The sequence below is a fragment of the Wyeomyia smithii genome, chromosome 3, assembly GCF_029784165.1.
Source record: "Wyeomyia smithii strain HCP4-BCI-WySm-NY-G18 chromosome 3, ASM2978416v1, whole genome shotgun sequence".
Lineage (NCBI taxonomy): Eukaryota > Metazoa > Arthropoda > Insecta > Diptera > Culicidae > Wyeomyia > Wyeomyia smithii.
In genome coordinates, this window is record NC_073696.1 from 173,579,272 (window position 1) to 173,605,033 (window position 25,762).

General features: G+C 37.2%; 2 protein-coding genes across 21 annotated transcripts in view; one reads left to right on the top strand and one right to left on the bottom strand.

The window, feature by feature from the left end:
* The window catches only part of LOC129727213 (uncharacterized), a 37,089-nt gene extending 30,589 nt beyond the window's left edge, over positions 1–6,500 (bottom strand). For 4 of the 10 annotated variants that reach the window (XM_055684794.1, XM_055684796.1, XM_055684795.1 and 1 more), the window contains exons 1-2: positions 6,048–6,500; positions 2,647–4,042 (exon numbers count right to left, since the gene is read on the bottom strand). In XM_055684794.1, the coding sequence (XP_055540769.1) occupies positions 2,647–2,728 (82 nt within the window). In that variant the 5' untranslated portion in view covers positions 2,729–4,042; positions 6,048–6,500. Of the gene's footprint in view, positions 1–2,479; positions 2,547–2,646; positions 4,043–6,047 lie in introns of those variants that run through there. The other 6 variants (XM_055684790.1, XM_055684789.1, XM_055684793.1 and 3 more) reach the window with 6 other exon arrangements.
* A 16,954-nt stretch (positions 6,501–23,454) lies between these two features.
* LOC129730635 (protein bride of sevenless) overlaps positions 23,455–25,762 on the top strand; it is a 33,589-nt gene continuing 31,281 nt past the window's right edge. For 3 of the 11 annotated variants that reach the window (XM_055690125.1, XM_055690127.1, XM_055690126.1), the window contains exon 1: positions 23,500–23,754. The gene's annotated coding sequence lies outside the window, so the exon portion shown is untranslated. Of the gene's footprint in view, positions 23,755–23,984; positions 24,108–25,762 lie in introns of those variants that run through there. The other 8 variants (XM_055690133.1, XM_055690134.1, XM_055690129.1 and 5 more) reach the window with 7 other exon arrangements.

A 25,762-nucleotide genomic window follows, 5' to 3' on the forward strand; every position in this document is an offset into this window, starting at 1 on the left:
AATTTGCTAGAAAAACTCAATTTCAATGCTCCGACACGCCTTTTAGGAATGCGAAAATATTTTGTATTAAATTCTTATAAAACAGAATATGCTATAACAGGGCCAGTTAATAATATAATGAGTCATTATAATAAATATTTTGAAGTTATTGTTTTAACGATGTCACGAAGTGTCCTATGAAAAAAAAAAAAAAAACTAAACACTAGAAATACTTAACTATACTTGTAATATTAGCAAAAGTTTCAAAATGTAGTCTATAATGATTGACGCAAACAAATAAATAAACGATTGTTGATTTAAATCAGAATTATAAACTCTCGATTTGCTGACCAAGCCTCTCCACTTTTTTTTAATTGGTTTAAGAAAATGATCAATATTACTGAAATAGTCAGTGCCAAGGATTTCTTAGGAATCATGATAAATGGTGTTTACCACAGAGTGACTAGATCGTTAATATTGAAAAAAAATGCGTGCATTTTCGAATGAATTAGAAACTAAAATTCTCAACAATTATTGGTGGATTAGATTTGAGTTTAACTTTAAGAACACAACCGGAATAATGGAATGTCGTGAACCGGGATGACTTTAGTTTCTTCTATTTTTTCAATAAAAAAATAATTAAAGTATCTTACAAAGTTCAGTTTTTATTTTTTTTAACTACAAAAGAGTAACTGAACATGAATGGTTGTCTGATCATTAAGAAATAAAAAAACAATAAAGTTACAATTTAAAAAAAAAATATCTAGAACAATTTTTTTTAAAATCAGAATTTTTTTACGAAAACTACACAAGCGCTGATATTTTCAGCGCTTTCGAGCCACCATAAACGTTAGTGCTTCTTTCTACCATCACAAGAAAATATGTCGCTTTCATGCAATGTGCATTCCCTCTTATTTTGTTTTCACATTATTCTTGGAAAAAATGAAAATCAAGTCTCCGGTGAGTCGCAGTAAAAACGTGTTCCTTTAACTTTCACTGTTTGAAATTTTTTGAAAATTTATAATTCTCAGTTTTATTGTGTGAATTCTTCGCGATTATTGAATACTGCCCGAAAGAAACGTTTGCGTTTCATTCTGATAACGACAGCTAACGTAATTTTGATAACGTCATATTCGGTTTATCAAAAGAACGGTGAATATGGTTTGGCTGTATTTTCAGCAAATTGTATTGCATGACCGTGCATGAGGCGCGTGAATTACGTCATTGGAATATGACAGTTCGTTACAAGAATGAAAATCTAATGTATTTGTATAACGATCAAACAAACAGTTTTGGCTCTAAACATATTTTCATCATAACTAGGCACTGGACTCCTAGACGGTCACGAGGTAAACGCTGGCCTAACAAGACAGTCGTCGTAGTTTCAAGTCTCGTATCGGAGAAGGCTGTTTGTGTCAGTAGGATCGTAGCGCTAGCCTCGCAATTGTCCTGTACACTAAACAGTTCGCTGCGAAGTCTGTGTAAAAATAAAACAGAAGGTCGAGTTCCGAATCAGAATGTAGCACCAAGGCCTTGCTTTGCTTTTTGGCACTGGGATCAGTCAATTTATGAATCAAAGTTCTTTCTGCTAGCGGGAAATTTAACTCGAGGAGTTTCTGCTTAGCTGACTGCCTATAAATGATGAACATATCTTTAGCGCCAAAACGGTTTGTTTGACAGGTAAGGTGTTTTCTACAAAGTTGTAGCTAGTAATTTTGTTGTGCCAAAAAAATATACACTTTTGAAAAAAATTGAAAAAGAAGTGTTTTGTTCGACAAATTTTATTTTTTTTTTGGTTTTTTATTCCTCCAAGTTTAGTCAACCAAAAACTAAAACTAAAAAAATCAGATCTTTAGAAAGTGTGTTTTATGAGATATTAAATTTATAGTTATATTGTAATATGTTACAGGACATTACATTTGTTGTAACGAAGCTTTTGGATTGCCTTTGGAGGAATGTTCAATCATTGCATTCCGCATTTGCTCAGTGCATCAGAAGCGAAATCTATTAAAAAATAAGTTTTAAATTTCAGCGACGTTCTGGCCCCAGATTTTATTTTCCAGTTGTTGTTCAAAATGTCAGTTTTGTCTATTCTAGCAATTACGTTGTTTTTTGTTGAACTTAAGCGAGATTATTAAATTTATTATTACAGACAGAAATGTTTTCTAACAATTCAAACTTTACAGTAAAAGAGGAGATGTGTTTGAGATGTGAGTGCCAATAAATTTTGTGGTGAATTTAGATTTAATTCGGTATTACTAATTACAGACACCAGATAAGCAAAACGAGCATATAATTGTACTACAATACTTGGTCAAAATAATGCATTTGATTTGATTTATCTTGAGAAAAAAATATATTGACAAAATGCTGCAATTGATAAAAGCCTAGTTTGAAACTGATTGGTGTGATGATAAACATTATCGTTTATAAAAACCGTCAACATATCATTAGTCAGCGGTAAAAACAGTCGTATACATACGGTTGCAATAAATCATACCGTAGTTAACACCTTTCCTCGGGGATTTTATTGACAACCATGCGTACAGTTGCGGAAGAAGGGTAAACTGGATATACATTGAACGGTGGAAAAGAAAAAAAATATGAAGAGAAAAACTGGGTCATGAAGTGATATACAAGTGCCACGATCCCGGCGCGCATTCTTACCTTCATGGCTGCTCGTGTTGCAAATTTTCGATCTTGGGGCAGGAAAGGTGGTTGTCGTCGAGGACGACGTAAGCGTGCCCATCAGAGAATATCCAAATTAACTAAACTATCAAGCAGCTTTGAACCTGCTTTTTGATTCCTAGGAATGTTTATTACAGCATCATAATTTTTTTGTTATTGCAGCTACTGCGTTCGTTAGTTATGCTTTGGACAAACACACACACACAAATGTTTACTGGCACAGACTTTTCTTTCGAATAACATCCAACCTTTCCTTCCGGGTTTCTCTTGTCATGGAAATATTGTTCTTGTTTCAGGTGTTTAGTAAATTTTTCACATATATTTTTTATAATATCACAAGCACAACAACTTTGTTTAGGCCCACGATTTATAATTATACTATTCATTTGTAATTACTTTCGTTATATTACCCGCTACAGGAGAACATTCCATTTTCGATGTTTAATTTTCTTCATAGCCCTTGAATTGTTTCGATTTAAGATCTTCACCATTGCTCACTAGACGTTTTACAATTTCACTTTTCTCGAGCCCCGATTCTCAACTTTTTACTTGTAACTTTTCGCGTAGATTTAATGCCATCGTTGCAAGAGGAAATTCTACCACTGCATTATTGTTAATTCTTGTTTCTTTTCCTGAGTTTGCTCCGTTATGCACTTATAATGCGTTGGCGTTCTCTTTCAACCCCTGATAATATGGAGTTTCAACTTCAATGAGAATGAGTTTTCCAACCGTTATCTACTTGTGATTGCAAGAGGTAATAGCAGAAAACATTAATGAAAAAATCGAAGTAAAATATCTGATTTCGCCTCTGATAATCGGGAGTTTTTCTTCGGCGCTCCCTTTTCTCTTTCCCCACCCGGTTGCGTCTTGCAAGCCGATCTGCTCTTTTTTCGCTGCTGGTATCCAAATGGGAAAATATGGTGTCATTTTTCTGCTTTGTGAACCTGAAGAGAAACCACCTTTTCTCGGGGTCATGTTATTCATTGGCGGAAATCTTTCTTTATCATTTTATTAAAGTTGTTTACTGCATGGGATGAAATAATTGAGCTGTTTCACTAGACATAGTTGTTTGCAGTATAAAGATTGTAGTTTTATCGAATTTTCACCTTTGCAATTAAACTGTATAGGAAATAAGGCTGCATTTTTCCCACTTTTGCACTAAATATATTTTTTGCACTTGAAAATAGAAACGTTCGTCCGTTTTTTTCTTTTTAAGGGATGGTTGCGGAAAAGTTTTTGGAACCATTTGTTCCTCCTACCGTTCGATGGCACGGACACGATTCGACTCGGGTCGGGTTTTTTGGCTTTTCCTGTCGACTTTCGTGGCCGTTATGTGCCAGCAAGTTGATCTGTGTGACAGAGTTGTGTGATGTACCTACCATGCAAGAAAAGCACACAACCGTAATTTTCTTAATGAATGAAAATTTCAACATTGAATTTCCCCTGCAGCTGGCATATGTATTTGTGTGAGCTGAGTTGCTTAGAAATGATAGCTGTTTAGCAGGAACATTTTCAATTGACACGCATACTGGCTGCCCACTTGCGTGAGGATACGACTTAAATGTCATTAGTACTTGGTATCACACAATCGGTTCTGTCGAGTCAAGTTGCATTGGGGAGATGGGTTAAGGCGAAGAAATTGTTATTGCCTATTTGACATGTTATCTTGCCCACTAGGATAACAGCAAAAACGGTCATGTCGAATTCAAAAAACCGACCATGTAAAATTTGTTTATTGGTCCTAACAATTACCTGTGCAAAATATCAGCTTAGTCGGGTATGATTTAGAGGTGCCTCAAGGCGCTCAAAGTTGTGATTTTTTTTATTTTCGAGAGTCTAAATATCACAACTTTGAGTGCTTTGAGGCACCCCTGAACCATGCACGATTGAGCTGATATTTTGCAGAAATGTTTCGTTGGTCCAATAAGCAAAACGTACGTAATCGGTTCTTTGATGCCGCGGATGAAATTTTTTCCATACAATCATTGTCACATTGCCTGCAATCAATTGACTGAGTACCTAATCTTGCTCGGAATTTGGTATCAGTTTTTGTCATGTTTTTTCTATCATAAGATTTTAGTGTTTCGTAAAGCAGGTATTAGACGAAGCGAATATTTGCTATTTTTGGTACGAATTTTATTTGCACAAAATAAAATCCGTACCAAAAATAGCAAATATTTGCTTCGTGTAATACCTACTTAAGTTTCAGTTTAACTTTGTTCTTACTCAAAAATTGCTGGACGTTTTTCTCGAACTCATATATCAGTCGGAATAGCAAAAAGGTCATTTTGCTAAATGGATCATCTCTCCTAATTTAAGTCAATTTAGGTAATGATAATGTTTGTAGTTTAATTAAAAGAATATTAATGAAAAGTGGTTGCTGCTCCATCAATGGAAGCTCTACCAACGAATTAAGGACGGTGAAAGAGCAAATGCGCGATATCCCTACTAAAGGATCTGTTTTTTTTTTGTTTTGGTGATATTTTGAAGTGTGTTAGAATAATAATTACTCACAAAAAATGTCACAGCAAATAATTACACAGAAAATTATTTGTTTTATTTTTTATTATTACATTTTTCTTCATGCTGCTGTTTGTTTCTCGCTTCTTCTACAACGTGTTCTGTATGAGTGCAAATAAAACGTTGATTTTTTATTTAACTTAAGGCCAACACATTTTTTTGGGCAACTTTTTTTGTTTTACCACCATGATCATGAATGTGCAGGTTCTAAGATAAGCCAACCCTTAAGCGAGCACATAGTTATGAATTTAGACAGTTAAGAAACTGATTTTAGAAATTTTGCACTAGGTTTTTGAAACCAAAAAAAAATCATCTGCATCATTCACACGTAAAAAAAGAATTTAACGCTACTTGGAAGGAGTCATTAGAGCAGTTGCTGCGATTCGTACTGTACGAATGAAAATTGTTAGTTCGTGGTTTGAAACAACATGACATCGAATGATACGTTATGGCTGAAGTAAAATTAAATGAATTGAATCAATTTTTTCCTGAAAAAATCGTTTAGAACTACATGGTTTTCAGGTAATTCTACCGGATTGTAAAAATTTTACAGTTAAAAAGTTTCCATGTGTCTCGTATTGTAGACCAGTATTTTTCCGACACCTCGGTGAAATTTTTTTGAGATACTCGTGAAAGTTTGGCAGATTTTCAATAATTGTTTTGACAAGAACGTGGTTTTCCGATATATTACTTAGATTTTAAGTTAGTTTCTAGTTAACATCACCACATCACCAAACACGGTAATTTTTTTATGATTTTCATGCACAAAACATTTTCCTATGTCATGCTACTTCTACATTCGTCATGCTGCTCTAACAGTTGCACTGTGACGTTGTTTGGCAGCATGTTATACCTAGTACCTAGAATTATTGTCGCAGTGATCGGTGGCCTACATCACGGTCGTTACGATATGTTTATCTGCTACCGTTGATAACACGGACTTCTCATTGTATTCGTATGTAACTGTGGAGAAAATTGACGCACGCGCGCTTTTCAGTTTGCCATTTTAGACGTTTCCCGTATTTTTTTCTTTTCAAACGTTTTGAACAGCCAAACATCAATGTTCTCTAGTCATAGATAACTTTCGAAAACTTGAACACCGAATTGTACTGAGACGTCAGCGTACACAACGCGGATTTCGTACTTTTAATTACTTTTTTACAGGAGCATCACATTTTGTTCTTTCATAAAGAAATATCCATTGGTATCTTTTGTATTGCACTAAGCGCTTGCATAGCGTCTAAGCACTTCGAAGTTTCACTCATAGTCTGAGAATGCATTCACACAACAATACTTGAGGAGGGAGGAAAATGATGTGAAAAATAAATAAAAACTGCGTGGGACAAAGACTACGTCCTATTTACGTCAGAGCATACTGGTGCTTTTCGCTATCGGATCCTGGAGTATTGGGGAATGTAGGCGAATAATGCTTTCAAGCTTAACGAGCTTTTTGAGCTTTTCAACCGTTAGCTTTACGGAAACTTTCGCACTTTCGTTGAGTTTTTATGTACCGTGAAGTTTTCACAAAAATCGGTAGCCAAAGTGCGCAAAAACGACCAAGTGCAGTGAGTTTGTAATGCTGCCCTGTATAAATCGACGAGCGCTATTGTTTTGTTCGGTACGGATCACTCTGCACCGTCGCAGCTTGTGTTTGTTCGTTGCTACATGACTGAATATCACAAATTTTGGTTTAAATTCTTGTAGAAAATAAAAAAAATCACAGGAAGGTTGTATGCAAAGCCACGACCGCAAGGTTGAAGTAGAATACTTTTACAAGAAAGATAACCCGGCTGCTTGCGAGTCAGTCATTTTTCCTAGCAAATAAATGTTGACCGCTCATTGGCAGTATTGAAAATTCTGCGCGAATGAAGTTGAAGTGGGCTGACCAGACGTACCGTTTTGAACGGGACAATACCGTTTTTTGGACTATTTTTAGCCGTCCCGTCTTTTTGCTATTTTGTACCGTTTTCGGATACTCCTTGAAAAAATCTTACATAAAGCTTTGCATTGAAACTCTTCCTAAGGCGTCATCCATTAATTATGTAAGGACTTTTTTCGGAATTTTCGACCATCCCTCCCCCATAATAAGGCTTAGTAAGATTTTGTATTACCCCTCCGCCCCCCCCCCCCCACGAATCTTACGTAAGATTGTCTATTAAGGGAAAAAAATATTTTCGAAGGTTAAACATTTTTTTCACACATATCATGTTCGTAAAGGATACAACAAAACAAGTTAATACAGTTAATCCTATGTGAAAGTAAACAAAATTCAAAATTAAGTAGAAATGAAGTAAAGCACGCAATCACCCAGCGACGGCGAATTCACTGCTTTCCCAAGGTTCAACTGTTAAGATCGCAGAGATAAATAATTCAAGCAATTTTATTTTTTTAGTTTTGTAAACTTATTTTTCAGTTTTTTTTTAAATTTTTCAATCTTACGTAAGATTCTCTTGAATCCCCCTCTCCCCCTTCGCAAGCATTCATAAGAAATTTGTATACCTAGCCCCTTTCCCCCTAAACCCTTACGTAATTTGTGGATGACCCCTAAATGGAAAATAAGTTTTCAAGCAGCCAGGATTTTTTTAATGTTACCGAGTACGTTTTGTGCCTTTCTGACAGTACCGCACCACTGGAAGGACATCCCCTATCGTGAACTGACGAAAATGTCGCGATTGAAAGTTGAGACCATGATAATTGTTAGTCAAAATCTCGATCATCATGTGACAAATTTCAGGAACTCATTGCAAAAAATCACACAAATTCAGGATCGGGTAAGTGCATCAAAGCAATGTTTAACTGTTTGCATGCTTTGGTTGGCAAGAATTTTCAAAAATCAATTTTATCATGTATCCCGTTTTTGAACCCATTTGTCCCGTTTTTATCCCGCGAAAATCTGGTCAGCCTAAGTTGAAGTGCTACTCAATTTCAGTTTGCACATATAAATACGACCTCACTGAACAGGAAAAGAACAAACTCTTTGCGGCGCAAAAAAAATTTAACAGTCAGAGTATATGTACATGTAAATTCAAATTAAGATAATTAACTTTTGGTTAAAGCTCAGAACGAGAAAATATTAAATCTTCAATTCATTTGTTTGGTTGTCCTAAAAATGACAGTTTGTTGTTGATTTTAAAATCGGATATGACGCTGATTGCATCTCTGTGTTACGCAAGGCATCGTATTACCTGTTTTATTGAATAGGGGAAAGAGGAATATTGTAAAATTTTGTAAACATTTAACTCAAACAATATTACCAAATCGTAGTCAGGCACTCTGACAACAAAGTTGAAGGCTGTTTTCACACTGAAAATCTGACAGCCAGCAGAAGTTTTGATTGCCAAAATCCAGAATGCCGAACAGCCGTAAAGAGAGTTGTTTATTTACCTACGGCAAGTTTCTCGCCCCATCGCTCGCGTCCGCGTTCACCATGGCAGAGACCTAACTGTCTTTGTGAACGCGTTCTAACAGGGCAGTTTGTTATTCAAAGTCGATTATGCTTATCACAGCCTTTGCGCTGCCCCTACATTGGGGGGTTAACTCAATAAAGTAAAAATTAGACAACTACAACAGAATTTGATTGCATCCCGCACAGAATGTCTGCTTGTGTTGATGCCAGGAAATTATTAACCTTCAATTACATGTTTATTTGCCTTGAAGAAGGCATTTTGCGGTTCAAAATCGGTTGCTGATCGCAACCTTTGAGCTGCCCTAACAGTGCGGGAATTAAGATACACGGACAACATGCACTGTGGAAGCTATTTCACAATCAGTGAATTACACGGGCGCGACAGAATGCTTGCTTGCGTTGTCAAAAATTATTAACTTTCAATGACTTGTTTATTTGCCTTGAAAAAGGCATTTTGATTTTCAAAATTGGATTTCCTGATGGCAATCTTCAACACGGGGGAATAATGGCAGTCTGGCGACACACGCTGAGAAGAACCGCGCTGCTCCTGAGACGTGGTGACCAACCACAGGGCTAGTGCTGCTGTTGTCGCTGTCTAAAACTGTTATGAGCGGCTTCGGCTGAAACAAGCTCTTATAAAGGCCAAATAGCATGTTTTCAATTGCAAGGTATATGATTCTGTCGACCGTGCTTGGGAAGCAATCAAATAACGACCAATCAGAGGTCGAATTTTTCGTTTTGACAAGGCTTGACTATTTTCATTAGTACAGCAGTGTGAAAAATAAAATTACAATTATCTTCTTTTGGGAAGAATCTTAAAAGATTTTCCAATCTATTGCTGCAATAACGAAGGAAATCCATCGAATACTAACCGATTTATTAGCATTTGAAATTGGACATATTTTTCACTTTTTTCGGTTTTAGATTTCATTTCACATCCCTATGTAGCCGAACTTCCTGAGAGAAGTATTCTACTTCAAAAATCACAGGGGTTGTATGCAAAGCCACGACCGCTAGGTTGATGTAGAACTACATAAGGTGGTTTGTTACATGGAATGTTTGGTACATTACTTGTATAGAATATGATTAATATTTTGTGCAAAATATTAGTTGAAGTGCTACCGAATTTTTGTTTGCACATACTTCACTGAACAGGAATGGAACAAACACTATACAACGCAATAAAATTTCATCAGTCAGGGTGCATGCAGATTGAAATAACATTTTACTTTTAACTCTAGCGCAAAACGAGAAAATACTAAATCTTCAATAATTTGTTTGTTGTCCTTATAAGAACATTTGTTGTTCAATTTAATATCGAATATATGTAATGTTGATCGAAGCTCTATGCCACCCCGACAGAGGGAATAAGCATTTTTTCTGATAACACACTTGAAAGCTGTTTTCACACTGAAGATATGACGACTTCTTTTTTTTTTTTTAGTTTAAGGAGTAAATGTAGTAATGAAGATAGGTTGTGGGTTCGGGTCCCACCTGCTGAACTATATTTTTCGTAGTTTCTACAATCATATTTTCAGTTAGATTAATTTTCTATCTTCATTACTACATTTACTCCTTAAACTAAAAAAAAACCCAAACCCACAACGTCCCACCTGCTGAACTATATTTTTCGTAGTTTCTATAATCATATTTTTAGTTAGTTTAATTTTCTATCTTCATTACTACATTTACTCCTTAAAATAAAATTAAAAATAGCAAGACTTTGCTTAGAGTCGAAAAAAGAAAAGTAGATATGACGACTCAACTTTAACTAAAGGAAGTAATCGCTGTCTAGAACTAATGTGAGCAGTTTTGGCTGAAACAGACTCTTCTAAAGGCCAAATAGTACATTCCGAATTACTAGGTCTTTAATTCTGTCGGCCGTGCTTGGGAAAGCAATCATATAACGGCCAATCAGAGGTCGGATTTTGCGTTTTGACAAGGGTTGACAATTTTCAATAGTATAATAGTTCGAATAATAAAATTACAATTTTGTGCATTTGTAAAGATTCTTCGAAGGTTTCCCAATCGGTTACTGCAAATACTCTGTTTCCATCGGAAACTAATCGATTTATTAGCATTTGAAATTGGACATGTTTTTCACTTTTTCCGGTTTTAGATTTTCATTTTACATCTTTATGTAGCCGAACTTCCTGAGCGACGTAGTTCTACGTCAAAACAAAAAAATCTTGAGTTTTGAAAAATAATCAGTTTAACTGCGGAAAGGTCATTCAAAAAACCGTACATGCCGCATATGAATCCGGACTGGAAAAGGTGCTTACCGCCCACACTGAAACAGTTGAAAACCGGAAGCATGAGATACTCAATGAATTGGAAGTCGAAATCAAATCCAATTTCTCAGCGCTCTTCAACTTTAGCTCGATGACACCTAGATCATCCAAGCATTCTGATTCGGGTTTGATCTCGGTTATACGCCGTCAACTATTTGGTAAGCCAAATGTCTTAAAGCCGCAAACTCAACCAGTTTTGCCTGGTACTGCTGAATCGCTACCTCCATCGCTCGATAATTTTGTTGCTGCTGCGCCCAGTCAGAAATTCTGGCTGTATCTCTCCCGCATTTCTCATGACGTCATTGTCGAACAAGTGCAAGCATTAGTTTCGTGTCGCCTAGGCACAGACGATGTTAACGTTGTAAGGCTTGTCGGAAAAGAGCCTGATGTTAACACCCTATCCTTCATTTCCTTCAAAGTTGGATTAAATCCTGACGTCAAAGCAAAGGCATTACTGTCATCGACGTGGCCGAAAGGAGTCTTTTTCTGTGAGTTCAAGGATAATCGAACCAGCGCAAATTTTTGGAAGCCTCAGACGACACCGGATCAGGACTTAGTTGGATCCAATCCAGTAATCAGCCCTCCTTCTACTACGGAGGAAACCGAAATGATAGACTAAGGATACCGCGAGGCATCCTGAAAAGCACTATGGAGGCCTCTGCTCAGATCGGAACAGTCCGGTCATAGCACTAAACATCCCATGAGCGAAGCCGCCACAACATCGTGTAAAATCCTGATGTACTACCAGAACGTCGGTGGGATCAACAGTTCTCTATCGGAGTACCAAATGGCATTCAGCGACGGTTGCTTCGACGTCTACGCTTTGGCGGAAACGTGGCTCACCGCTAACACGATATCGAACCAGCTATACTTATACTTATACTCTGTTTATCGCCAGGACCAGTCGTGCATGAACAGCAACAGAAAGTTATTCACTTCAATGGCTCACTATTGAATTTTACTAGTAATACTGCTGCAGCATGCTGCTGTTGCAAATTCAATCATGTGATAAGAAATGATATCGTGTAAAATTTATCATGGAGGCTACTCCGAAGATACTATGAGCAAAAATTACATTCTGAAGCTTTTTTTCAAAATACTATAGACCGTTCCGATAATTATAAATACACTTACTTACACATTTCAAATAACGTGCAGTATTCAACCAAACGTTGGCTGCGTCCTGTTGTTTACATCCAAAAGAAACAGATGCTGTCATTTTTTCTAACATTTAGTGCGAAATTTTGAAAATGCGTGGCCTTTCTCCCGAGCAAAGAAAGCGAATTGTGCACAAATGGGGCACCGTGAGTGGTCTTTCTATTAGCCAGAGAAGAAGATATAAGTGTCGGAGCAGTTCAAACCGCATTGCGGAAGTATTGTGAAGAGTGCACATTTACTGATGCCCCAAGACGTGGTAGAAAACCCGGGTTGATCCCACAATGGACAAAAAGGTTAAGGAATACTACAAGCGGCATCCTTCAGTATCAGTACGAGATGTGGCGAGAAAGCTTGGAACCTCGGCGAGTAACGTTATGCGTGCCAAGGGAAGAATGGGTCTGCAGACCCGCCGGAAGCAGAAGCAGCCAAAACGAAATCCAAAACAACCTGAATCTGTGAAACCGAGAGCTCGGAAGCTTTATGACAAACTTCTGACCAAAAAAAATGGGGTGTGTTATCATGGATGTCGAAACCTACATAAAACTGGACTATAAGACTCTGCCTGGACCGCAAATTTTATACATCACCGAAGGGAAAGGATGTCCCTGGACCAGTGAAAGCCATTTACACCGAAAAATTCGGCAAGAAGGTAATGGTTTGGCAGGCCATTTGTGAATGTGGGAAAATATCTCGTCCATTCATTACGAATGACACAATGAATGGTAAAATTTACGTGAAAAAGTGTTTGCAGAAAAGGTTGTTACCCATGGTTAAGCAGCATAACAATCCTCCAATCTTTTGGCCTGATCTTGCTACCTGCCATTACTCTAAGGATGCACTAGGGTGGTAAAAAACAAATAATGTCACATGTGTCCCAAAGGAGATGAATCCTCCAAACTGCCCTGTAATTCGCCCTATTGAAACTTTTTGGGCTTTGACCAAGGCAAAGCTGAGGAAATATGTCAAACCAGCGGACAATGTTGAAAAATTTGAAAAAGATTGGCTTAAAGTGGTAAAAATGGTCGGAGAACACACTGTGCAAAACCTTATGAGTAGTGTTAAGAGAAAAGGTAGAGAACTCGCGTATCCTACGAAAAATAATCCCAACTTGAATTGAAACTGGAAACAAAACACTTATTATCTATATTTCAGAATAAAATGACCCGAAAAATCCTGTATTTTTTGTTTTATTCAAGAAAGAAGATGTATTTATAATTTTCGGAACAGTCTATATGAGGAAAAATTACACTCTAAAGCTTACTTTCACGCGGAATTATTTCTCATCCTTAAGGGGTAATATCTACCAAATGCTCAAAAACCAAGACTTTTTTCATTATTTTTTTTAAAGGACATTTGCGATGTAAGGTATATAAATAATATATCATTGGATTGAGCAACTCTTGGAGAATAGAAAAAAAAATTTATTGCTATTATTTTTTACAAAATGGCGGCTGTGCAGCGATTGCCGTGAAACGCTTTTTTAAAAAGTTCTTCCGCGGCGAGCAGTAGAAATCGTGCCCAACGCCACCTATAACCAAAACAAATTTTTTTTCATTATCTACATAAGTGTCGCTAGTGAAGAACACATGATTATATTTTTAGAATTTTTCTTCGCAAAATGGCAACGGTTTGAAAAAAAAAATTCTTTTTAGACAAAAAAAATCGATTTTTATTGTTTATAACTTTTGTTGTTGTTAATCAATCACCAAAATCGTGTGTACTTCACTAGATAATCTAATGAAGAAGCTACAGTTAAAATTTCAAGTCAATCGGATGTAAACTTTTTCAGTTCTACTGCTCGCCGATTTTGAAAACATGGTTTTGAGAAAAACGCGTTCAAAGTTTCAATATGCTATAAATCTTTAGAATCGCAATAATAAAGCCCCTGATATTTTTTTTACCTCCAGTCAGCTATCCCTGCGCCGTAAAGTTGTCCTTCCTGGGCTTTATTTTCCTCTTTTTCCTTTTTGTTATCTGATGTTAACCTGCGCTTAGCCTCTTTCGCGATATCAGACATGCGATGCTTAGCGACTTTGACGTGGTTGGCGTCCAATCCCACGAAAAACTCAAACCTGTCACTCATATTTGAGTACTTTTGAATATAACTCAAAGTTAAAAAGTATAGAAAAACTCAAACAAAGAACGTACACAACGAGATCGGCTGATCGACGTAACAAAGGGAAATTGTGAGTAAACACGTGCTGGAGAGACGCTATAACGATCGAAGCTTGATGCAGCGACCTCCATACTTCGAATTTGAAACACGATAACGATCAGAGGTAACTTCTGCTAGTTTGCAAAGCCTCGAAAAACGAGCATCGCCAAAGTAATCGAAAGATTTGAATTTGGAGCATAAAAGTTGTTCGATAAAAATTGATTCAAACGAATTTTGAGTTTAGATCAGTACTTGGACGATGTAGATTTTGATTCTAGGATAGTTTTAGCATGATTTAAGCAAATAAAATTTTTTTTTTTGTTTTTACCCCTTAAGCAAGTGTGCAATAGCAGCATTCTGTAGCAGTGTTGCTGGAAAAATTCAATGGTGAGCCGTTCGTCAGACATTCAATCAGTTTGGGGTGAATAACTTTTTCTACGAGCATCGTAGCGCCTAAAAAACATTTCCTACAAATATCATGTATTGATATTTTTTTAGGAGCCAACTGGACCTCTCTAGAGAGTAAGTTTTGAAAAAGGTGGATTTTCTCATATAAAATCGTATGGAAACTTAAAAAATCGGGCGCAAAAATATAGTTCCACCGAACAATCTGAAAGGTTGTTATAGGACAATAAGGAACACGAAAAGTGCATGGGAGCGACAAAATGACACTATCGCTTTTTTCCCATATAACCGTGTCCCAGTCTAATGTGTAGTCTACATTCCTCCTGATCGTGTATCCGACGACGCTTTGATTATGAACCATCTTGACTCTGTTTATTGGATTGTATCGCAAATGGAACCCAGAGATAACATTGTCGTGTTTGGAGATTACAACTTGAGCGGGATCTCTTGGCAAAGCAATTCTAACGGTTTCTTTTTGCCGATAACCTCTCGTTCTTCGATTGGCCCGACGTTACGTAGATTACTGGATACCTAATGCACTGCTGGTCTGAAACAGATGAGTGGAGTTGAAAACGAGCGCTCTCGCATACTCGAACTGTGCTTCGTTAGCGACGAGCTCTGTGAACGGTTTCATAAGCTTCACGGTGGTTAAAATGATCAGATACCATCCTCCTCTACTCGTAGGCTTGAAAGTTAGCCCACAACATCGTTTCCGCGATACTGCCGATAGCGTCTTCTACGATTCCAACAGGGCTGATTTTGATGGCTTGAAAGACTTCCTTCTGCGTGTCTAGTGGGATGATGTTCTTCGAAGCTACGATGTTAACTTTGCTGCGTCAACTGTCTCCGCTCTCCCTCTATATGCTATCGACCAATTTGTTCCTGTGAAAACCAAGCGTGAAGCAGCTTAAGCTACTTGGCTACTTAAGCTACGTACGCCGATCTCAAATATCTAAAAACTGAAACGCGCAGCCCTCCGAAGACACAGCAAGTATCGTACGGACTTTACCAGGGCCAGCTATATGTTAGCAAACGCTGAATATAAGCAACTGAATGATCGTCTGTACAACGACTATCAGGACCATCTGCAAAATAACCTCAAGAATAACCCCAAAAGATTCTGGCGTTACGTTAACAGCCAATAGAAGGAAAACGGATTACCCTCCACAATGACTAATGGTTTGCTGGAAGCTGAATCAACTGTGGATGTTGCCGACCTCTTCCGATCACAATTCAGCAGCGTTTTTACCAATGAGCTTCTGAATACGCAAGATGTGGCTGCCGCTACCAGAAATGTTCCCCGACTGACGGCATCTGATTCGCGAATCGTTATCACCGATGATATGGTCAAGGCAGCAGGTATGGATCTGAAGTGTTCCACCGGATGCGGCCCAGACGGGATTCCTTCGCTTGTCATCAAACGCTGTATACACTCACTTGCAACACTGATAACCACAGTATTTAATCGCTCTCTGCGTACAGGGGTGTTCCCTACTTGCTGGAAAGACTTGTATGTGTCCGGTATTCAAAAAAGGCTGTAAGCGAATCGTCTCGAATGATCGCGGTATAGCCGCCTTGAGTGCTACCTCTAAGCTGTTTGATTTGACAGTGCTGCGCATGCTGGCTCAGAGATATGTACAGTATATATCCTCGGAACAGCACGGTTTTATGTCTAAGCGTTCGACAACGACTTAACCTGCTTCACATCGTTTGTAACTCGTCAATTAGAAAATGGCCAGCAAGTTTGATAAAAAAATCAGCAGATTGCCATAGCCAAGTTTGACAAGCTTGGCATTATTGATAATTTGCTTCTGGATCGAATCGTATCTAACTGGAAGAAATATGTCCGTCGAAATCGGTGATCACATTTCCTCACCTTTTCCCATTTGGTTCGGTGTTTCTCAGGGAAGTCATCTTGGACCATTTCTATTCTTGCTATATATGAACGATGTCATCCTTACCCTCAAGTACTCTAAACTTTCCTACGCCTATGACTTGAAGTAATATTACACGATGAAACAGCCAAAGGACGCGTTGTTCCTGCAACAGCAGTTGAAAGCCTTCGCTGACTGGTGTCAACTCAACCGGATGTCGTTGAACGTATCGAAATGCTCGGTTATTTCGTTTAGTCGCAGACGCTCCAACATCAATTTCAACTACGCTTTGGCAGGTATACAGTGAAAGCGCGAATCGACGGTGAAGGACCTGGGAATCCTGCTCGATACCAAACTGAACTTCAAAAATCATGTTTCGAAAGCCTCGTCGCAGCTAGGATTTCTGTTTCGCTTTGCCAAGAAGTTTAAAAACGCTTACTGCTTGAAAACTTTATACTGTGCCATTGTTCGGCCGTTATTGGAATATGCGTCTGTGGTTTGGGCACCCTATAATTAGGATGGGAAGAACCGCGTTGAGGCTGTTCAACACAGATTCGTCTGCTTCACTTTACGCCATCTCAGGTGGACAAGTCCACGCCACCTACCCTGTTATGAAAGTCGTTGCTTGCTGTTTAGTTTAAAACTGTTGGAGGATGGACGCAACTTGGCTAAAGCGTGCTACATAACTGACCTCCGTCAGGGTAATATTTACTGCTCTTCACTACTTAGCTCTTTGAACATCAACATACGCCGCCGCAACTTCCGATCGCACCCGTTCCTGAGAATCTCTCGGGTAAGGACCGATTATGGCCGTCATGAACCAATGAGTAATATGTCTCGTGCGTTTAATAGTTGTTACCATGTTTTTAACTTTAATGTGTCTCGCAAAGCGAACAAACGTAGTTTTAAGCGCATTTTATGTTAATTTTAGCTGATATTATTAGTGAGGTCATTGGGGTAATCATATTATCTGTTGACTAAAATAAAATAAATAAATAATACGGAAAAAGTCTTTCACTAATTTAAAGGATTATCACTTTTCATTCATTTTGAGAAGAATCACATGTTGTAAAGGATTTGTATGCACTTCATTTTTTAACGATTGGAATCATGCTTCATGTCCGTAAAGGGCCACCGGGAGTATCAGCGTTCTATACAACGCTACCCAGGTAACCAAAAGTAAGGATAAAAGTAGATTTCATAGTCTAATCAGCCAAACTAACGACCATGGATAGATCTCTATACAGCTCGATTTTTAAGTAATTAACCGAACTTTCAAATTCGCATTTGATGATGAATAAACTTCGAGCAGAATGCAAAGCAGCTTTTAAACCGAACTAGAAAGTTCACATTAAGTTCGGTTAGGTCGCTGCATAGAACGCTATTCAGCTTGAAAAGAGAACTTCAAAAAACTCAAAATAAAAAAAAGCAATTTGCGATTTTTTAGTTTATCGTTTCCCTAACTTAATAGTCATGTTGGTTTAATTCCATGATAAGAATGACGAACTGGATAAAATATTATTAAACTTCATGATTTTTGCCTTTCTCCTAGAAAGGTATAGCAATCACTTAAAAAACCAAAGCTATAAAAGTGCTCTAAAGGGTCGAATCTCATATATCAATCGACTTATATCGACGAGCTGAGCATTTTCTGAATGTGTGTGTATGTGTGAGTGTATGTGTGTGTGTGTGTGTATGTATGTAACGCTCTCCCAATCTCACTCGATTTTCTCAGAGATGGCTGAATCGATTTCCATGGAATTAATTGCAAATGAAAGATCTTATGGGACCCTATTGAATTTCATTGTAATCGGATTTTTAGTTTCGAGGTTATGTATCAAAATGTAAAAATCACAAAACTTCATTTTCTCAAAAACTACACAACCTATTTGAACAAATTTGGTATCAAAAGAACGGGCTTATTTTTTGAACCATTTGTAAAATAGTTTTATAATGATTGGACATGTAGTTCGAAAGTTATGCAAAGAAACGTGTTTAAAAGACTGTTTAAATTCACTCACTTTTCTCAGAGATGGCTGGACTGATTTTCACAAAATTAGTGTCATATGGAAGGTCTTGTTGCCTCATAAGGCCCTATTGAGTTTATAGTTATTGGACTTCTTTGTCCTCTATGTATGATAATGGGAAATCAGGCTATGACAAGAAACATGTTTCCAAGACTATTTGAACTCACCCACTTTTCTCAGAGATGGATGGACCGATTTTCACAAAATAAGTTGCAATAGTAAGGTCTAGTTGCCTGATAAGACCCTATTGAATTTTACTATAATCGGACTGTAACTTTGTCTGTTATGTATCAAAATGTAAAAGTTATGAAACTCCATTATCTCAGAAACTACACAACCGATTTGAACAAAATAGGTATCAAATGAACGGACTGTCTTCAAAACCCCTAAATAACGAATTTTATGATGATTGCACATGTAGTTCGAAGGTTATGAAAAGAAACGTGTACAGAACTTTTTTAAATTCACTCGTTTTGCCAAAGATTGACTGAAGAGAAAGAAAGACTGATTCCAACAATCTTAGTTTTAAATTGAAGGTTTAGTTGCTATTGGTACCCATTTCATTTGATTATAACACTGGTTGGCGAAATCGAAAAAAATGCTGCTCTTAAGCTCACAATACTTGCCCTAGAAAGAAAAAAATTCACAGGAAAAGTTATAATTTTTAATTTTTTCTTAGTTTGACCTTTGTGGCCACACTTGTGTTGACCAGTGTAATCGGACTTTTATTTTAACCATTATGTATTAAATTGTAAAAATATTTTTTTATTAATTTTAGACACTTTACATTATAAATGCATTCGTGTAAAAATATTGAATGTCTATTCTCTCAAAAATTACACGACTTATTTAAAGAAAACAGGTGTCAAACGAATGTTCGCATTTGATGTGATTTGAATGTCTATTCTCTCAAAAATTACACGACTTATTTAAAGAAAACAGGTGTCAAACGAACAAGTTGTTCCTCAAACTCACGAACAATCTAAATTCAAAGGCTGTTTAAAACTAGCTGCTTTGATTAAAGATCGAAACTAGGAGTCATGATGATAGAAAAACTATTTATTTAGTACAAATATTACGTCAAATTTCAAATACTATGCTCAAATTATTCCTTTAAATACAACATCAATATTCTAAAATCCAGAGAGTGGATATACCTTTATTAGATTATATTTGGCAATTGAAGGATGTTTTCCAGAAACCGGAAGTCGCAAATGCTGATTTCAAAATGAAATATGGGGTTGATTCCTGACCTCTGATTATCATCCCGGATACTGAAAAACTCAAATTGTGTAATGTTTGTCCCTTTTAGACTGGTTTCCAGAAACCGGAAGCCACTGTCTAGAAATTTAAAATGGCGCCTGAAGATGATTCCTGGCCTTAGGGTATCATACCGCTTCTTCAAATCGTATTGGATGATATTTGTCACTTTAGGCTGTTAGTCGGAAACTGTCGCCATCTTTACCATAGAAATACCCAGATCAGGCAGTTCGGCAATTTTATGATGGATTTTATGATTTCATGATTACCAGGCAACCAGAAGTGGTCATCTGGAATAAAAAATGGGTTTGAGGTCGGGTTCTGGCCACTGGGTATAATCCAGGTTTCAAGAACCCATATTGATTGATATTTGCCCATTCATTGGATGCCTCTCAGAAACGATCAGTAATATCAACTGCGTTAAAGAATTTCATTTTCAATGATAAGATCATTCAAATTATTGTATGAGGAACAACTGGTAATTTTAAATTAATTGAAATCTACTAACTAAAGTTGACATAAACAATCGAAATATCTATACACAGTATATGAGTACAAACCGATTATACTACGATCAAAATCGCATAAATAAACTAAATTGCATCATATATTTGAAAGAATTTAATGTTATTTGCATGTATATGTGTTAATGTATGTTCATATGTTTGTGAATGATATATTTTAAATGTGTTAAATGGCTACCAAAAATTTGTTGTTTAGAATGAATAACAAATCCAGCAGAAATTGTCAAGATGTATTTTTTAAGTTTTTGTGTAAATCTGTTTTAACAAATAATAAGTTCGAATGAGAAAGGCTGAGTCTCACCGCTAGTTGGATTAATTCAGGTTTTTTTCATTACTGTTAATGGCACTTAGTACGCACTTTTGCCCCGCGGCTTATGCGTACTTTTACCCCGCAATGAGTTTTCCAACTGGTTTGAGTTTTATGACAAACACCAAAATTTTTTTGGCAAAACAAATTCACCATGCAAACCACAATTGTACAAAAGTTTTTTGGGTTCTTTTGTTTTCGAGTTTCTGCAGTTATCCAATAGGTCAATCATAGTTTCCGAAACTAAGAAAATTAGATTAAAACAGCTCAAAACACAACTTTCCTCATAGCTTCGCACCAATTAAACGGAATCTTATGTGTTTAGATGTGTGATTAACTGACGTTATAATACAGCAAATTCATAAAATGTTGCCAGTTTATTTTGCTCGTTGCCCCTCACTACTCTATACGACGCGGTTTTACCCCATGTATAGTGGGCGGCTTTACTCCCAGTAAAACATTTTCATATTTCATCGAAAAGTAGTCAAAATTGCAAGATTACACACGGCTTTCGATATTTTCGAAAGAAGACAGATTCAGGCAACCGATTGAACCTATATTCACAAACAAAACAATAAATTTTCAGACAGAAAAATCTTAAGTCCCGTAGCCGCAGAACAATAGCGCATTGACCGGTTGCCAGCTGAAAGGTTGTTTTTGATTATTTCTGTGACCATTCGCTCACTATCGAAGCAGAAAGGGGTGTATATTGTAAACGTGTCTATTAAGAAAATATTTCCATCATTTTATAACTTGGCAGTGAAACTGCGGTGGGCGCTCTTGCCCCGCTGGGCGGTCTTACCTTGTTTACCCCTATATGCGGAGTTGAGCAACGTAATGCCTCAATAGTTGCAACAATCCAATCGATGACCCTTCTTATAGATAGGGCATATTAGGCCTTCCAACCAGTCGTTCGGCATTTGTTCATCCGCCCAGAACCTTAGTATTATCTTAATATTACTTGGTAGCTAGTTCAAATTGTTGTAATTCATGTGAATTATGGTGACCCTAGCAAAGATAGAAGTGCTTCAAAAGGCCGCAAAGTAATTGTTCGCCGGGTTTATCACTTCTACGTTTGCTTACGGGAAAACTTCATTCAAGTCGCTGATGAATTTACGCCCTTCTGACTTGATTGGGAGCACCACAAAGCTGTTATCTTGTTTTTTTTCCAGTTTATAATAATGGATACGAGGCATACTGCCACAAGACATAACGGACGCGAGGCCAGATGAACGCGAGGCCAGATGAACGCGAGGCCAGATGAACGCGAGGCCGGATGAACGCGAGGCCGAATGTTAATATATTCCTAAAGAGTTAAGGTTGGGCATAATATTTTTTTTAAATCATATAGCGAAGACGCATAATCGAGGGCAAGGAAACGAAGCGGCACTAAGACGCCGGGGTTTTCGCAGTCTGAGCCGGCCGCCGACCCGCCGTCGGAAGCGGCGGCCTCTCGCACACAAACGACTGATCTACTGGTTTGCTAGGTCTACGTGCTAGGTTTGCTAGGGTCGATCTCCGGCTTCTAGATATAATCTTGGTTCCAAGAATATCTAAGTTGGTTGGTATTTGACGTTGTATTCGGCTCTGATTGGTCGAAATCTGTATTCGAAACATGTCTCAACATTTTTTAATAGTTCCATTGTTCTCGTCATAACATTACAATTTTGCCGCATGTTTATAAGCAGCATTGATTGTTGCAAAAACGAAGAAAACCCGTTGGAAACAAAAATCATGAATACTCGCTGCTGGTTTAAATACCCTTGTAATTGAATTTACATGATACTTGAATTAAAGATTTCTACTTTGCAACATGCAAATACTCTCTCTCTTCTTTCTCACGCTAATGGAATAAAGTGACACTAAAATCTCAGAAGTCTGGTTTTGATTTCCGGCTTATGGGTGCCATTCTTGTTAAAGTAATACCCATATCAAATGGTATTCGGCAATTTTAGGATGTTTTCCAGCTACCGGAAGATGCCGTGTTAGCATCTGGGGTCGATTCCCGGCCTCTGGATATAATCTCGCTAACGAAAATATGACCGATAACATCGAATTGCGGATTCTCGTCTGGACATAATTTTTTCAAAGTATAAATCACACCCTCAGCCCTTGTTCATTTTTCGCATCCTCAAAAGAATTACATACATTGCATACTTAACAACTTAAACCGTAGTAGTTAGACATAATCTGAGACATTATGTGCCCCAACTTTAGCCAAAGTATCCGCTTGGAATGAAATAATGAGAAGGGACATGGGCTCACTCTAAGGTAATCTGAAAAGATTTTTCGGATAAGGCTCTCAAATGTTACGTGTTTTTGCATTTTTCATCCATCGGAGAGCCTCAATGGAGCTGAATTGTCCGTATAGTGGAAGTAATGGTTTGTAGGGTTTATATTGAATTGCAACTAATTCTACGACGTAAACAAAAGCTGGATTTTCGTGCTTATAGGAAATGGTAAAATTTTTATTGAAGATTCCGACGCCAGTAATTCGTCAGTGTAGAACGCATTTTTGCAGTTGACGTTTGAAAAAAATATTTTGGTATTTTACTAATTTTTTCCATCATGGATGTAGGTATACGATTGGGGATGTAAGAGAAAGGATTTATATTTTAAAGGTTACGACTTGATCGAGAATCCAACTGTTCGTCTTTACTATCGACAAAGTTAATCGAAGACTGCCATTCATGCTCACTAGCATGTGGATTACGCAGTAAACTCACATAAACTCTTCAAGCCAAACGTGGTGATCAGTTCAATGAGTGTGGGTGGTAGAATAGTAAAGCTATATCCAATTATTACGAACGAAGGGGAAAAGCAGTCCGTAATTGTATAAGCCATCATATTAGGGTTTCGATGTTTGGTCAGTTTGCTGCTCTCATCTGTTCAGTTCAGTTACGTTCTTTCGCCATACGATATCGGTTTTCAGTTGCAGTCGCGCTTTCACCCTCTACACTTCGTATGAAACATGGTTATCAATAGGCGTTGCATTAAAAAGTATTTAATTGTTTTCATAGAAAAAAGTGCAATGTGAATTAAATCGGAACAGTTTCAAAGGATGTATCGAATGTGTGGAGAGGTTTTAGAGGAATTCCTTTTTTTAAATACCAGGGAATTGACAAATATTCTGCCACAGAAAAATGTCCAAGTTTAAAACGTATGACAAATTATTTGTTCATTTCTCCAAGTCAGAAATTTATTAATACAATTATATAAGAAAGTCTGAAATGGTTTTAGCATCTTAAAAGTATTGAAATAGGCAGATTGATTGATACTGGTTGGAATGTTTGACCTAGGTTTCGTTTTGGGTAACCATGGTTACAAATAATACTTAGCATATCCTGTTTCACCTACGTTTATAGGTGGTCACTCACAAAAAGTGATATGCAAGAAAAAAAAAAAAGGTTTGGTTCTAGTTAGAAGACCAATAACATGAATTCGTTTAATAACATGAATTCGTATCTGGATGAATAGCAAACCAGTGCAAAATTACTGTTCGGTAATGTGCAGGTGATTGACGATAATTGATAGTGGTGGTGTTAAGCGGTAGTGCACGCAGTTTTAAAAGTTTAAAAAACGTTTGTGAAGTATCGTCCTTTCGTTCGATGACACCCTTGCAGTCATCCCGTGTTGGATATTTTCGACACTGCGACCAATTTTGTGATACTTTGTAACATATTTTAATCTTACAAATGAGAAAGAATAATAAATAAATTAATTAATTCGTTCAGCATTTAGAAATGCGTCTCTTGCGAACATTGTGTTATTATTTTGCAGATTACCTTCACAACGAGTTACTAAGTGTACATTTTAATGCTAAGTGTACTTTTTATTCACGTTCCTGCAACGTGCATTTTAACGCATGTGTTCAATCGATATTGGTTATTATTCGCTGTTACTTACTCTTAAATCTTAGAACAGTTACGAGTTTTGTATACGTTCATAAAACAATTATTATAAAATAGCGTACATTCCAGTATCTGTTTTCGATCACGTACAGCAACAATGGCCGCTACGCGTCACATTATTTATTCTAATGCTAATGATCAGCCGAATTTGTGAAGAGAAGGTTTGTGGTATGGCAAAGTCATACAGGAGGAGAGTAAGCGCATATTCAAATTTACCTGCACCAACCGCGTTATGCCGCTTGTATTGTTCAGCAGTTTGTTTATCGTAAGCAATTATACCGGACACTAAACTCACGATCGGAATGAATTTGAGCTATGAACTCATTCCGGGTGCAATTAATCGTTTTCGTTCTGTTTCACGTTTTGTGTTGCTGTCGTTTGTCGATGGTGGAGCAAACATATAGCGAATTTCTTTATTCCACCAGCTCACCTCGTTTTGACCTAAAAGCGCACTAACTGCTGTCAAAACCCTTCTTTATTCGCTCGATTTTGACCCAGTTTTGATCTGCCGTGCTGCCCGGAGCGCACTGTAAAATTTGCCAGCTTCAACCCACTACTGCACGTGCTAAGTTCGTAAACAATTATCTGGCATCTCTTTCTTACTTGCGTCTTAAATGGCGATGACGTTTTATTATCCCTCGGCAGTTTTGCCCGCACACAGTGGAATAAAGAAATTCGCTAATAGATTCGCTTATATCTCGTTTCTATCTAAGTGAAACAACGAATGATTTTGCATAGGGCAACCTAACCAAAAAACCTTAGGACAATTGCCTGACGAATTATAATAACGTTCATACGATTCGAAAATCACATGTTATGTTATTGTGATGGGTAATGCAACTTCTAGTTTCCGTTAAGTCTCTGGCCGTATATGATCATTAATGCACTAATATATGCAATGCCGCCAATTGTGGAGTTACATGGTGTAAATGGATTTCAAGCTAAAAATGACGCATCAATGCTTCTGCATGGATTAAAATCCGTGATGTATCAGTATTGGATAGTTTGCCGATGCAAACAACAATTGAGCATAGTTTATGTTAATCATATGTGACTTGGACTTAAAAATAACAATATTACAAACATGAAAATTTTCTAAGAAAGAATTGGAAGAGACAAATAATTTCTTTGAGAAAAATTTAGACGTATACGTTTTATATTATTAGTTTTTAACGAAACAGAGGCTGATATTCATCAGAGCATGACTTTTATGATATTTACTTTACTTTCACACCATAATCATCTATTCACTAGTAT